The sequence below is a fragment of the Loxodonta africana genome, chromosome 15 (assembly GCF_030014295.1).
Source record: "Loxodonta africana isolate mLoxAfr1 chromosome 15, mLoxAfr1.hap2, whole genome shotgun sequence".
In the NCBI taxonomy this organism is placed as follows: domain Eukaryota; kingdom Metazoa; phylum Chordata; class Mammalia; order Proboscidea; family Elephantidae; genus Loxodonta; species Loxodonta africana.
Window position 1 is genome coordinate 28,578,982 of NC_087356.1, and position 15,996 is coordinate 28,594,977.

The 15,996-nt window shown below is 37.4% G+C and overlaps 1 protein-coding gene across 4 annotated transcripts in view; it reads left to right on the forward strand.

Annotated features, from left to right (window-relative positions):
- ALMS1 (ALMS1 centrosome and basal body associated protein) overlaps window positions 1-15,996 on the forward strand; it is a 186,013-nt gene that overhangs the window by 129,193 nt on the left and 40,824 nt on the right. For 3 of the 4 annotated variants that reach the window (XM_010593652.3, XM_064268731.1, XM_023552779.2), the window contains 2 exons: window positions 1,472-1,636; window positions 11,525-12,687. In XM_010593652.3, the coding sequence (XP_010591954.2) occupies window positions 1,472-1,636; window positions 11,525-12,687 (1,328 nt within the window). The remainder of the gene's footprint in view (window positions 1-1,471; window positions 1,637-11,524; window positions 12,688-15,996) is intronic. The other variant, XM_023552778.2, reaches the window with a different exon arrangement.

Consider the following 15,996-nt stretch of genomic DNA (forward strand, 5'->3'; position numbering starts at 1 on the left):
TTTTAAGATCTATCTATATGGGATCAGGCTGACAGCAGCAACTCGAAAGACTAGATAGGAAAATCAGGGCCAGTAGTTTATATTAATGGTGGAGGAAAACTGGGGAAAGGAGGGTGAGAATGATTGCACAACTCAAAGAATGTAATCATTGTCACTGAATTGTACAATATAGAAGTTGTTGAATTAGTGTATGTTCTGCTGTGTATGTTCTCAAAAACAACAAAAAAAATTTTTAAATGTCTATAATATTTTTTAAAAGTTAGGATTAATTTTGGCTCTGAGAGATAAAAATAAATACAAAATAACATTGGCTTAAAGAAAGACAGAAAATTATTTCTCTTTCTCCTAAAAATCCAGAGGTAGGCATGGTGCTTGAGAGTATCAGGAACACACACACAGCTCTTTCTCTCCTGTTGCTCTGACGTGTTTGGCCTGTATCCTCAAGCCACAGCCATCATGCCCATATTCTAGCCAGCAAGGAGGAAGAAAGGGAAAGAAAAAGGTGTATTCCTCTCTTTAATAATAATTCTCAGAAGTGGCATGTACCGTTCCGCCTACATCCTTTTAGCCAGAACTTAGTCACATCTTCACATCAGCTCAGTTGCCAGGGACACTGGGAAATACCATCTTTATTCTGGTAACTGTATGCCCAGCTAAAGTCCGGGTTCTATTTTAAAGGAAAAGGAAAATGAATATTAGGGGACAGCTGGTAGTCTCTGCCACAATTGGAAATTAGAAACATATTTTAGAGCATAATCTATCACTTCTCTTTTTCTAAGTGTTGCTTCTTCTTATTGTACTCTGGGCAACAATTCAAAATTGTGTCCCCTTTTTGCTGTTGCTAAATGACTGTTCCAGAGACACAGCTATGTTATCATGTTGGTCTCCTAATCAAAAACTTTGATTAGTTATCATTGCCCTTAGAATAAAATTGAGACTCAGAATCTTCCAGAACAGTAGAATCTGCTCTCAAATAACCTTTTAAACACTATTTCCCACTTCTTTTCCTTATAAATCCTATAATCAAACAAACCATATTGTTGCTCTGTTTTTTAGATTCTCAGTTGCTTTCCGGACTTACTCTTTTGTTATATAGTCATCTGTGCATGAAACACCTTTCTCTTTCCAATGTATGTCCCATCTTAGCTATCTTCTAATCCCTAAATCAGTTGCTACTTAGTCTAGAGTTCGTCCATGATCCTTCTGTCTGAATGTAGTTTCCCCTAGTTTGAGTGCTTCTGCCTCTTTATCTTTCTCCATGGTGTTTTTCTTTACTTTATATTGCATCTATTTATGTACATGTTTTTGGCCCCAATTTAGATCAACAGTTTTCTAAACACATTTCTGATTGACTTTTTTTTTTTTCTTCTACATCAGTAACAATGCCTTTCACATAGCAAATGTTTTAAACTTACTGTTTTGTCAGCCTCCTCTCTACCTCTCTGTACACTGTCTTAATTGCCCTCTGTAGGTTGCAGTGCAGCTGCAGAGCACTCCGCTACAGTACAAGACAGGAAGATTGAAAACCTGCCCGACATTAAAGCCATTAAACAGAAAGAGGAGATCTGTAGTAAGAGGACAGTCCCTAAGACAGCCTGGACAAAAGAGACAGAATCCTTGCAGATAGATACTGCAGGTAATGGGATTGATATGTGTGTGTCCATTTCATTCTGATGCAAATTTGGCCTCACAGTTTAAGCAAAAATCCCCCTCTTCTTTTTTTCTTTTTTTTGCTTTCTTGTACAAATTATTTCAGTGCTACTTTGTCTATGTGGGTTTATGTATTGATTTGTAAAATGATTTTTATTCTGGAAAAAGATACTGGCGTTACGGAAGTGGGTTACAAATAAATACCTAAGGCTGATAGTATCAGAAGGGAAGCTTCATGTCTTATATTGCAACAGGAGAAAACCTGAAGCCTAAACACATTCCAGAAGACTGACAAAAACAGTGGAGAACTTCAATACAAGACTTTTAAAAATTATAGTAAAAAAGGGCAAAGATTAAATCTATTTATGTTTGTCCATGGCCGCCTTTTTCTGACATAAAAAGGTATATAGAACACAAGCCATTAATACCTTGCAGTCAAGCTTTTACCTCAGAGGGCAAGACAGGACAGTACCCAGATAAGGAGAGAAAGGAATCAAGAAGCTAATCTGCTCATTCTATATTTTAAAAGTAGTCCATCTACTTTTACACTCTGAATAATTACAGAAGGCATGGAATTAGAGTTAAGAATAAGATGAAAAAGGAGGTTTAAGGGATAGAACAAATTGAAGGGAAAGAATTGTACCAATCCAGAGAAAAGAGACATAAAAGCAATTAGAAAAAATAATTTGAGGATTGGCTGTACAATTCCAACAAATGATGTATATTAGTGTCTCTAAAGAAGGTAACAGAAAAGTAATAAAGGTATAGGGAAGAACTGAACCTACAGTTTAGAAAGATCTACCAAAGTCTAGAGGAAGTTTATGTTGTAACGATCAATACTGAGACATATGTTGCTGATAGCACAGTTGGCCCTCCATGCCCACAGGCTCTGCATCTTCGGAATCAACCAATTGCAGATTGAAAATATTCAGAAAAAAAGAAATCCAAAAAGCAAAACTTATGTTTGCCATGCACCAAGAGCACTACACTGAATGCACAGGAATGAAGTGATGTGGAGGCATCCCCTGCTGTAGCCTCCCGCCATTTCACAGATCCGCAGTCTCTCTCCAGCACTCGTTGTTTATTGTTTGCCTCTTATGTTGTTTGTTTATTCCTTACGTTGTGTGCACCCTTTGTTTCTGTGAAAAATGGCTCCTAAAAAGCAATGAAGTGGCCATAGCAGTCCTTCAATGGCTAAGCGTGAGGTGGTTGAGTAGAACTAGGGAAAGGAGTTTAAAGCTAGGAAAGGATGGATGGCTAACTATGAAAAGTGCTACAGCCTCCAGAATGTCAAGATCAAGGTGGAATGGCATCAGATGATACCCAGGCAGCATCAGCGTTACAAGAAGAGCTCAAGAAACTGATAGAAGAGAAACGGCTACCTTCCGGAGCAAGTCTTCCATTGTGATAAAACACTTATTTACATAGCATTCACATTGTATTAGGTGTTATAAGTTATCTAGAGATGATTTAAAGTATACGGGAGGATGCGCATATGTTATATGCAGACAGCCTGCCATTTTATGTAAGGAACTTGAGCATCTGTGGATTTTGTTATCCACGGGTGGTGGTGGGGTCTTGGAACCAATTCCCCTGCAGATACTGAAGGATGAATGTACTGAACTTTAAAGAAAAAGAGTAAGCCCTACAAAGCATCCACGCAGAGAAAGAAATCAGGAAGGGAGCAGGGAGAGTAAAGGGAGGCTAAAGGAAGTATAAGTGAGCTAATTTTATCGTTAAAGTTGATAAATCAAGGAATAGATGTGTAAGTACTTTGTTGTTATGTTGCTAGGTGCCATCAAGTTGGTTCCGACTAATAGCAACCCTGTGTACACCAGAACAAAACACTACCTGGTCTTGCACCATCCTCACAATCTCTATCGTGCGATCTCTGGCATTGTGTCTATCATATTTTCCAACTACTGGTCCTTCTTTGTTTCCACCTTTCACATTCCATCACCAGTAATTATCAGTGCATCTTGATTGCATGTTTGATCAATTTCAGACTGCAGAAGTTGGTAAAAATCTTCAGTTTTCTCATTTTTGGCATTGGTGGTTGGTATGTAAATTTGGATAATAGTGGTATTAACTGGTCTTCCTTATATGCATATGGATATTATCCTATCACTGACAACTTGTACTTCAGGATAGGTCTTGAAATCTTGAAATGTTCTTTTTGACGGTGAATACAATGCCATTCCTTTTCAATTTGTCATTCCTGGCATAGTAGACCATATGATTGTCTGATTGAGAATGACCAATACTAGTTCATTTCCACTCAATAATGCCTATGTGTTCCATTTCATTTTTGACAATTTCTAATTTTCCCAGATTCATAATTCGTATATTCCACGTTCCTATTATTAATGGATGTTTGCAGCTGTTTATTCTCACTTTGAGTCATGCCACATCAGCAAGTGAAGGTCCCTTAAGCTTTACTCCAGCCACATCATTAAAGTCAACTCTGCTTTGAAGAGGGAGCTCTTCTCCAGTGGTATTTTGGGGGCTCATCTTCCGACAGTATATCATACAACTTTCCACTGTTATCATAAGTTTTCCCTGGCTAATTTTTTCAGAAGTAGACTGCCAGTTTCTTAGTCTGTCTTAGTCTAGAAGCTCAACTAAAACCTGTCCACCATGGGTGACCCTGCTGATTTTTGAAAGGTCAGTGGCATAGCTTCCAGCATCACAGCAATGTAGACCACCACAGTACAACAGACTGGCAGATGCCTGAGATGTGTAAGTACAGCATTTAAAATTATAAAGATTACCTCTAAAAGAGTTAAAAACAAATTACAAAACATCCAGAATACTTAGAAAAAGAGCAATGGCAAACATGGGTGTAGAGCAAGGAATAAAGAAAACAAAGTAAATGTTTAACAGAAGAAAAATACAGTGAGACAGAGAGCGTGTAAGACTATATATGGATAAACATAAACGGGAGAAATTCACCTATTTAATAAAATCAAAAAAACTTGGATTTGATTGAAAAACAAGCTCAGTTCCATGCTCTATACCAGACACATTGAAGGTAAAATGACTCAGAAAGGTTAAAAGTAAAAGGAAAGCTAGGGACACGGGCAGGATGTTAATATAAAACCCACACCAGTGGCCATTGAGATGATTCCCACAGATAGGGACTTGCAGGAGTTAAAGAGGGATGCTTTCATACCAATTCGCAATGCACAATCGGGCTTTAACTCATCAATCTTTAAGCATCAAATACCTTGGCATAAAAATACATGAAACAAAAACTGGGGAACTCCATCATTAAGAAAGCCTCTGTTGCCTTAAAATAGGATAAAAATATGGACAGATATGAAAACAGTCTTTAAGATATATTGTTAGATAGAAAATGCAGTACAGTGCTTAGGAGGAAAGAGGACGTGGGAATTTGCTTGGAGTGGGTGGGAGGGTAGGAACAAAACAGACCGTAAACTAACAGAAAGCCATACGGGATCTTTAAGAAGAAAATGCGAAGTAGAATAGTAAGGAGCTTGAAAATACTTAGCTCATGGTAGACCATATAGATGGGATTAAAAAAAAAAGTTAAAAACTATCTGGGATAATCCAAGTATTATGATTGATCTAGTAGATACATGTGAAAGTCTGTACGCTTCGAAACACACAAAAATTTCAGTGTACATAGGATATTTTTTTAGACAGCTTTATGTAAGTATAATTCACATACCATAAAATCCACCCATTTAAGGTAATTTTTTAGTTTATTCACAGATATGTGCACCCATTGCCACAGTCAATTTAAGAACATTTTCATTACCTTATAAAGAAACCCGTACCCTTTAGCTATTACCCCTCTTTACCCTCAACCTCCCCAAACCCTAAGCGATCAATAGTCTACTTTGTAGAGTTCCCTATTGTGGACTTTAATATGAATGGAACTGTATAATATGTAAACCTTTGTGACTGGCTTTTTTCACTTAGCATGGTATTTTCAAGGTTCATCCAAGTTATAGCACGTGTCATACTTCATTGCTTTTTATGGCTGAATAATATTCCATAAAACCACATCTTGTCTATTCATCAGTTGTTGGACTGTTGAATTGTTTTTAGTTTTTGGCTATTATGAATAATGCTGTTATAAATATTCATGTATAAGTTTATGTGTGAACATATGTTTTCATTTCTCTTGGGTGTATTCCTAGGAGTAGAATTGCTGGTGCATATGGTAAGCCTGTTTAATCGTTTGAGGAACTGGCAGACTGTTTTCCCCAGCATTTGTGTGATTATGCATTACCACCAGTAGTAGTAGTATGTGGGTTCCAGTTTCTCCACATCCTCACCAACATGATCTGCCATTTTGATTCTAGGGATCCTAGTTGGTCTGGGGTGGCATCTCAATGTAGTTTTTTGTTTTTTAATAATATTTTATTGTGTTTTCGATGCAAGTTTACATAGCAGATTAGGTTCCCTCTCAACAATTTCTGCACAAATTGTTCAGTGACATTGGTTACATTCTTCACAATCCAAAAACATTCTCATTATTTCTATTCTGGTTGTTCCTGTTTCCAGTAATCTAGTTTGCCTGCCACCTTACCTCTTCATCTTTGTTTTAAAGTAGTTGTTGACTGTATGGTCTCACATAGATGATTTTTTTAAAGGAGTACAGTACTCACAGGTGATATTCTTTATTTTGTAAGCCAGTTTATTATTTAGCTAGTGGTTTTGATTTGCATTTCTCTGATGACTAATGATGTTAAGCACCTTTTCATGTTTTTTAATTGGTCATTTATATATCTTCCTTGAAGAAATGCCTATTCAGATCCTTTGCCCATTTCTAATTGGGTGGTTTGTCTTTTTATTACTGAATTTTCTTGACATCCTTCTCAGAAATCATTTTATCTGGGTGTATGGGTTTATTTGTGGACTCTGAATTGTTTCATTGATCTACATTCTGTATCCTTGTTCCAGTACCACACTGCCTTGATTACTGTTGCTTTGTCGTAAGCTTTGAAATTGGAAAGTGTGTGTCCTCAGACTTTGTTCGTTTTCAAGATTGTTTTGACTACTCTGAGTCCCTTACAATTGCATATGAATTTTAGAATCAACTTGGCAATTTCTACCAAAAACTCAGCTGGGAATCTGTTTGGGATTTTGTTGAATTTGTAGATCAGTTTGGGAACTATTGCCATCTTCACAATATTGAGTCTTCTGATTCATGAACATAAGGTATTGTTCCATTCATTTATTCATTCACTTTTTAATTTCTTTCAACGGTGTGTTGTAGCTTTCAGAGTATAAGTTTTGTACTTCGTTAAATTTATTCCTATTTATTTTTATGCTAATGTAAGTAGAATTGTTTTCTTAATTTCATTTTGGGTTGTTTATTGCTAGTATATAGAAATACTATATATGTATTTTTTTTTTTTTTTATAGAAATACAATTGATTTTTCCAATCAGGATCTCTTTTATTTCTTTTTCTTGCCCAACTGCCCTGGCTAGAACATTCAGTACAATTCTGAACAGATATGGTGTGAGTGGATCTCTTGCTTTGTTCTTTATCTTGAGGGGAAAACTTATAGTCTTTCACCACTCATTATGATTTTACCCATTGCCGTCAACTTGATTGCAACTCGTAGTAACCCTGTAGGACAGAAGAACTGCCCCATAGGGTTTCCAAGGCTGTAATGTTTATGGACACAGACTGCCACATCTTTCTGCCTCAAAGTGGCTGATGAATTTGAACTGTCAACCTTCAGTTAGCAGCCAAATGCTTAACTGCTGTGCCACTGTGGCTCCTTATGATGTTAGCTGTGCATTTTTCGGGGACTCCCTGTGTCATATTGAGGAAGTTTCCATCTATTCCCAGTTTCTTGGGTGTTTTTATCAGGAAAGGGTGTTAGATTTTGTCAGATGCTTTTTCTGCGTCTTTTGAGATCACCATGTGATTTTGAGTTTTTATTTTATTGATATTGTGATGTATTACATTAAATGATTTTCGGATGTTGAATCAACTTTACATTCTTGGGATAAATTCTACTTGCTTATGGTGTATAAGCCTTTTCATACGCTGCTGGATTCAGTTTGGTAGTGTTTTTATGAGGATTTTTGCAACCATCTTCATCAGAGATTGTTGTGGGCCATGGAGTTTATTGTGACTCATAGAAACCCTATAGGACAAAGTAGAATTGCCCCCATAGGGTTTCCTAGGCTGTAATCTGTATGGAAGCAGATTGCTAGGTTTTTTCTCATGTGGAGCAACTGGTGGGTTAGAACTGCCAACCTTTCAGTTTGTGGCCAAGTGCTTAACCATTGCACCGCGAGGGCTCCTTTCATTAGAGCTACTGGTCTGTAATTTTCTTTTCTTGTGGTGTCCTTGCCTGGTTTTGGTGTCAGGGTAATGCTGGCCTCATAAAGTGACTTTGCAAGTGTTCCCTCCTAGTTTTTGGAAGAGTTTATGTATAATTGGTATTTTCTTTTAAATGTTTGGTAGAATTCAGTAGTGAAGCCACCTGGGTTTGGGATTTTCTTTGTGGGTAGTTTTTTTATTACTAATTCAATGTCTTCATTTGTTATAGCCTATTCAGATTTTCTGTTTTTTCTTGAGTCAGTTTCAGTAGTTTGTGTCTTTCTAGGAATTTGTTCATTTCTTCTAAGTTACCTAATTTGTTGGCATCCAATTGTTAATTGTTATTTTCTTATAATCCTTTTTATTTCTGTAAGGTCAGTAGTAATGTTTTCTGTTTCATTTCTGATTCTAGCAATTTGAGTCTTTCTTTTTTTTTCTTGGTCAGCCTAGCCAAAGGTTTGTCACTTTTTTTCAAAATAACAACTTTTGGCTTTATTGATTTTTTTCTATTGCTTTTATATTCTTTATTTCATTAATTTCATTGTAATTGTTATTTCCTTCTTTCTGCTTGTTTTAGATTTAGTTTGTTCATTTCACACACCCTTAAGGTAGAAAGCTAGGTTGTTGAGATCTTTCCTCATTCTTACAGCAATAAATTCTCTAAGCTGTTTTTTCTGTATCCCATAAGTTTTGGTATTGTGTCTTCATTTTCACTCACCTCAGTGTATTTTGAGATTTCCACTTTTACCCGTTGGCTGTTTAAACTGTTGCCATCAAGTCAATTCCAACTCATAGCGACCCTATAGGGCAGAGTAGAACTGCCCCATAAAGTTTCCAAGGAGTGGCTGGTAGACTTGAACTGCCATTCTTTTGGTTAGCAGAATAGCTCTTAACTGTCCACCAGGGCTTCTGAGGCTCTTTAAAAAAAAAAAAAAAATTTATTTATTTTTTTATTTTTTTGCTCTTTAGGAGTGTGTTATTTAATTTCCACATATTTATGAGTTTTCCAATTTTTTTTTCTGCTGTTGATTTGTAATTTCATTCCATTGTAGCTGGAGAACATACTTCGCATGATTTCAGTCTTTAAATTTATTGAAGTTTGTTATATGGCCTAGCATATGATCTATCCTAGAGAGTGTTACATGTGCATGGAAAAGAATGTATATTTTGTTGTAGATGAGTGAAGATAAAATAAAGAAAATAACCCAGATCATAGAATAAAATGACCAAGAGACAAGAAAAATAAAAAGTAATACAGAGAACCATTTTAGGAGATCCAGCATTTTTCTAAGAGGAGTATCAGAAAAAGAAAATAGAGAAGATGAAAGAGAAGAAATTATCAAAGAAATAATACCAGATAATTTTCTAGCCCTAAAAAGAGATGTGAATCCTGGCTGCTAACCAAAAGATCAGTGGTTTGAACCCACCCAGTGGCTCCACAGAAGAAGGATGTGGTAGTCTGCTTCTGTGAAGATTTATAGCCTTGGAAACCCCATGGGACAGTTCTGCTCTGTCCCACAGGGTTGCTACTAGTCTGTCGACTTGATGACAGTGTTTATGGATACTGAATGCTCTGCAGAATAAATGGGGGGGGTCACATTATTATGAATAAAAGGTCTTCCAACAAGAAAATGGAGATCATTTATAAGGAAATTTGCATCAAGCATCTCATCAGCAATAGTAGATGCTAGAAAAGAGTAGACCAAGATCTTTAAATTTCTTAGCAGTAATTTTGAAGCTATACCCAGTGAAATATGCAATACAAATAAGTATGAGGGCAAAATAGTCATTCTTGGAAATGTGTACTGTGTCATTGGAAATGTGTCATTCAGGAGATATGCTCCAGTGAATGAAGGTAAAAATCCAAAAAAGAAAAACATAGGATCCAGAAAACAGTGAGTCTAACCAAAGTAGAGTGGTGAAGGCAAGACTCAGTATGACAGCTCTGCATCAAGTTTAGAGTACAGCACATTCAGATTGGGGCAGAAGGTTAGAGGACTCCAGGAATAAAACAGGGATTTCTTCCAGACAGCTGGTGTGACTGAAACTTTTGAAAAAATTGAAGATGTGATAAAAGTAAATCACACAAGAAATAAAAAGGCAACTGGAAACTCAACAAAAAAAAGTACTGGTGAAATATGAGACAACTGATACAAGTTATTGCAGGATGATAGTAGGCTTTAAAGACAGTAGCTTGAAAGCTATTAGAAATTGTCCAATAAAGAGGGAGAGGCTGAAGATGTAAGAGAGAGATGAAAGGGAAAGGAAGCACGACCTTGAAAGGAAGCTGAGTTGGGCTCCTGAGTACCAGTGGAGACTGTCCTTTAAAGGAAGGAGGAGGGGCAGCTATGCCCCTGTATCTGAAAAGGGAGTAGATGCAGGTGGATTGCAGAGGTGGTGGGATTGCCACAGGGCCTTCACACATGATGATCCCGCTTCCCTGAATGCTCTTCACCTGCCGTCTTTCTGGTTTAGCTCTCGTTTTTACTTCACATTTCAGCCTCAGAGAGACCTTCTCCAACTACTATTCTCACGGCATTTTGGTTTTGCCCTTCATAGCCCTTAACACAATTTTGTAATTACATATTTGTTTGTATTTATTTATTTAATACAGTAGCTGCCATCTCAAGTACTTGGGTAAAGCTGCCCAAAACCTTCCAATTTTTAAATGTCGCTAGATAATTATAAAATTGTATAGAGTCTTATGTACTTTGGGGAACAGAGCAAGCTGATCCTATGTATCCCACTGTACTCCGAAGCAATTACCATAGAAAGTCCCAGAGGATTGAATGAAAACTCTGGTTACCAATAACCTGCAGTGTTCTGTGAAAAGGATTCCATAGTTATAAGTGGCATTTTATTGCATGTATATGTCATATGTTTCTGCACGTGACGTGGAACTCCAAAAAAGTGTATTGATCCCATATTAGAGTCTACAATTAGATAATTATAAGATGTTACTACATCTAAAAATGCCCTTTTGGTGTAGAGTAATGACTGTCCAAAAATGAAGATGGTTTACAGAAAAGGAATTTTAAAAGGCTCCTAAACATATAAAGAGTTGTTTGGTTTTTAATCCCATCTACTTAATTTTTTTTTTTTTTTTTTTTACTTAATTGCTGCTGATGAAAATGGTCTCAGGGTTTCTTAGCCACAAATGCAGTTGACAATAACTATTCCTCAGTTTCACCAGGATTAAATTAAGAAAAGAAAAAAACGGATATAGAGCACATCTCATAGTATGCACAGAGCAGACAGCGACCACAGAGTAGCTGCTTTTATGAGGTGCCTTCTTTGAGGTCACAGAGCCAGTCAGGGACAGAGTCCTGCCCAGAATCCAGGTCTTTTGACCTAGAATCCCTCAAACTTTTACCATGCTTTCTAGCTGTCGAGCACAGGCATGAAACATTTGTGCAGGCCACGAATTCTCTGGAAGTGTCTATAAGCTGTGCTTTCCTTCACCTTTTGTTCTGTTGCTGAGGAACCAAGTATGAGTAGTATTTCTAAAGGGAATGCAAACATGTTTGAAAGATCTTAAAAATTTTTTTTTTTTCTCCTTTTAGAATCCAGATGTCATTCAGAATTTGAAAATACTACCCATTCTGTCTTCAGGTCAGCCCAGTTTTACTTTCATCATCCAGTGCACCTACCAAATGAGCAAGATTTTTGCCATGAATCCTTGGGAAGGGGTGTTTTTATGAGGCATTCTTGGAAAGATGTCTTTCAGCATCACCCAGACAAACATAAAGAACTCTCTTGTCTTTCTCCTCCTTATCCAACTGTGGACAAGACTAAGATGGATTATACCAGAATAGAGAGCCTTCGTATCAATGTGAATTTGGAAAATAAAGACGTGATGCATACAACTAAAAGTCAGGCTAGAGATCACCTAAAATGTAACAGACAAATAAATGATGTAAAAAGGGACCATAAGGCCAGCCCAGAGCCAACAACTCAGGGCACAGTGAGTTTGAATGAACTCTGGAACAGGTATCAGGAGCGACAGAGACAACAGAAACCTCCTGAGTTTGGTGACAGGAAAGAACTGTCCTTGGTGGAGCGACTTGATCGTTTGGCTAAACTTCTTCAGAATCCCATCACACATTGTCTCCAGGCCTCAGAAAGTACACATGATGATAGCAGAGAGGAACGAGGTGTTAAGGAGTGGAGCAGTAGACAGCAACAGCAGAAAAACAAACTTCAGAAAAAGAAGAGATACAAAGGCTTAGAGAAATGCCACAAAAACATAGGAGATCTCAAAAAACCTGAAGTACTTTCTGCTCATCAAGCTGAGGAGCCCAATCAGATTAAATTTGAGCATATTAAATTTAATAAATATATTCTAAGAAAGCAGGCAGGTTTTAATCCTGTAAGTAACACTTCTTCAGATTCTCGACCCTCAGAGAGTGAGCTGTTCACAGATACCACCACCAACGTCTTTTCCACCACCACTTCTCCTATGGAGTCAGAGTATCTGACCCAAACAGATAAAGAGGTGGCCACGCAAGAGAGGAGCAGCTCCATTTCCACCATTGACACTGCCCGACTGGTTCAAGCTTTTGGCCACGAAAGAGTATGTTTGTCGCCCAGGCGAATTAAATTGTATAGCACTGTCACCAGCCAACAAAGGAGATGCCTTGAGAAGCGGTGCAAGCAGAGCAAGAAAGCGGTGAACACAGGTCATTTCCACGTGACTGCTGAGCACACCGGAAGGAAAAACATCCAGGTACATGGCTACAAATTCCATCTGGCAGTGTGACCGCCTTTTTCACGGACTTTTTAGTTAAGCTTTGCACACAGGTGAAAAGAAGCCAATTGCCCTTTCCTCACTATAACATTTCTTACCAACTGGAAAAGAGTGAGAAAGTGTAGTACAGCGCCATTGTGAGTTGTCATTCTTTTCATCAACACCCACTTTCGAATTACCCTTTGGATGAAGGGCTTTGCTGCTAGATGCTTCAGAGTTTGCACAGTAGAGCTCTGCCACAGGGGAGCTTCAAGTTTAGCATGACCTCCATTCTATCCTATTTATTGCTTGTTTTTTGTTTGTTTGTTTATTCGTTTTTCCCTGTCTTTCAAGAGATATTTGAAGTACTTTTAAAACACAGACACACACTTATATACACACAGATACATATATAAATTATACAATAAAATTTTTTAAAAAGTAGGTGAAGAACTGGGAATAATAGAAAATTCAAATGAAGCCATGAGTGAGCTACAACATGATTTAAAAAATAAATAAAGAATTGTGAGTGATGGAAAAACGAGTTGAACCAAAGGGGAGATAAATATACCTTGCGGATATTCTTGCTAGAACTGAGCCACAAATTTTGCTTTGTGTTTTCTAGCAGTTCATGCTGCTAGAATTTTGTGATCACTTACCTGAGGTTGGTGGTTTGAACCCACCCAGTGGCTCCACAGGGGAAAGACCTGGCGATCTGCCCCCAGAAAGCGCACAGCCTAGAAAAATCTGTGGGGCAGTTCTGCTTGGTCACACGAGGTTGCTATGAGTCGAAATTGACTCAATGGCACCTAGCAACACAACTGCGTGTGAGTTGGTGATATAAAAACAGAACAAATTTTCAAAAGCATTACAGATATTTCTGGTACTAAAACCTAAGAGATGTTTCTCTCATCTGTCCTTGTAGAGAAGGCACTGAAGTTTAACAAGAGTCCTCAACACCAGCCTTACAGGAGGTTCAGTAACAACCCTCATGAGGCTATTACGACATTCCTTAGCTTCAGGAGTTCAGTAAAGGCAGTTCTCGGGCGATCAACAACTACACACGGTTGCCTTCACCCAAGGATAAAACTTAGAGTGCCTGTAGGAGTGCTGTCCAAGGAGGGATGCTTGCAAAATGATCCATCGGAGGGTTAAAAGAAAAATATTAGTATTTCATTTTTCTCAACCTTTTAAAATTTATATTTTAGTGTTGTAGAATACATGAGTACAGTAGTAACAATTTATAAATAAATACCTGTTTTGGCAATTTGTGCTCAAAAATACTTTGTCAGTAGGATTGCTTAGTGAAAAAAATTTGGAGACAACTGGCCTAGAGGAAAAGAATGAGATGTTTAAACAATTTACCATGAGTACTATTTCTCATAGTCAAGCTTTTGATGAGTATTAAATGACAGTGGCAAGTGCCTGGAATGCAAAATATCTGTATCCATTAGAGTTGAGAGTAGGGTTGATATTTTGAAATTGAGAGTTCTTTTCAAGATAGATGCTTAAATAGAAGGCCACTCCACCTGTGTCCGCAGATGGCCCAGGAAGCATCCAAGTGTAGAATCAGGATTTTCTTCTGGAGGTAACGTGTTGGAAGTTTGGCTACTATTAGTTTGTCTCTAGAAATACTTCAGACACTCATCTTAGCCATAAAATAAGCCTCAGGAAAGCACCCAAGTAGCATCTAACTTTTGCAGTTTAACTTCGTGATCAATTTTGCAATATAAATTAGTTGCACTTAATTTACTGTTTAAGATTATTACTTGTAAAACTGTTAAAATTTTAATGTGTCTACCTAAATTAATTAGCTTAAAAAAAACTATTTTTTTTTTTAGTTTAGGTTTGAAAAATAGTTCTTTTTCAGTTATTAACTGGGTAGGAGAGCCAGTTGTCTCTATAAAGCAAAACCAAACTGGTTGCCATCAAGTGGATTCCTGGCGGCATAGTGTTAACTGAAAGATCGGCAGTTCGAATCCACAAGCCACTCCTTGGAAACCCTATGGGGCAGTTCTGTTCTCTCCTATAGGGTTGCTATGAGTTGTCTATAAAGATCACTGCTAATCCTTGATGATAAAATCATGGCATGCACACATAAGAGAATATTTATACTTCTATCCTTTATAGCTAGGGATGGGAATAGGGCAGTTAGGTAAATTTGTGGAGGGTGTGTATTCAGCATCCCCTACAAGTATCAAGTGATAGGGGCATAAGGTAAAAAAAAAAAAAAAAGAAAGAAAAACACACATCCTGGTTGTCTTCAGTATCATCTGATTTATTGGGAAACAAGACTACTGAATTTTGCAGTAGTAGTAAAGCATGGGCTCTTTGTAAACAGCAAGTTGCCAAGGACCAGTCTGCATTCTTTATTCAGATATGAAAATGACATTGTCAGTCATAGTAAAATTTGGAAGTGGTGTATTTCTAAGCACAAAAGCATTTTAACCCATACCATCAGGTATCCAGGAGGCTTTTCTTAAGAAGTATGAGTAAAGAAGATAATGGAGGTAAACCTACAGAACTAGTTAAAGAAGAGTAGAGTGAGTTTTAAATGGTACAGGTAGTTACATAGTAGTAGAAAGAGGGATTTGATGCCAAGAGCTGATATAAATTATTTCAAGAGCTTTGGGAGTTCAGGACCCAATTTAAATAAATACTGAGTTGATAAGAAAGTAAATGAAACAAAGAGTTTTATTCATTTAACACACATTTATTGTTTCCTATGTACAGGGCACCCTTCTGTGTACTAGGCAGGTGGATAAATGAATGGTTCCCACTCTCAGGAAACTCCCAATCTAGCTAGGGAGACAGATGCCTTAGGATAAGGGTTGTAATGAAGGTATGAACAAACTACTGTGGGAGTACGGGTGAGGAAGCTGTGATTAGTTCTTTTTTAGTAGATTGGAGATTGAGGAAGTGTTCATAAATGGGTATGTTTGAATGTAGATATAAAGGAGCAGGAACTGTGAAAAACATGGGAAGTTGACAGTCTAGACTAAAGGAACAGTGTAAACAAAGGCGCAGAAATGCATAGTGAGTGTCTTCAGGGCCCAGTGAGAAGTCTGACACAAGCTCGTGTCCCACCCTGTTTTAAGACTAACACTCTACTTGTGTTTGTTTTGTTTTTTAATACATTGAGATGTGTAGTTTTCCCGGTTCCAAAATTGAAGCACATACCTTGTGAATTACTGGTACAAAATTTTTTAAAGCAGCAAGGAAAGCCCTAATATTTACTGACCATATAAATTTATCATCTAAATTGGAATACTTGAGAGTGAAAGGAGTTGCAATTAAAAGTTATGACAG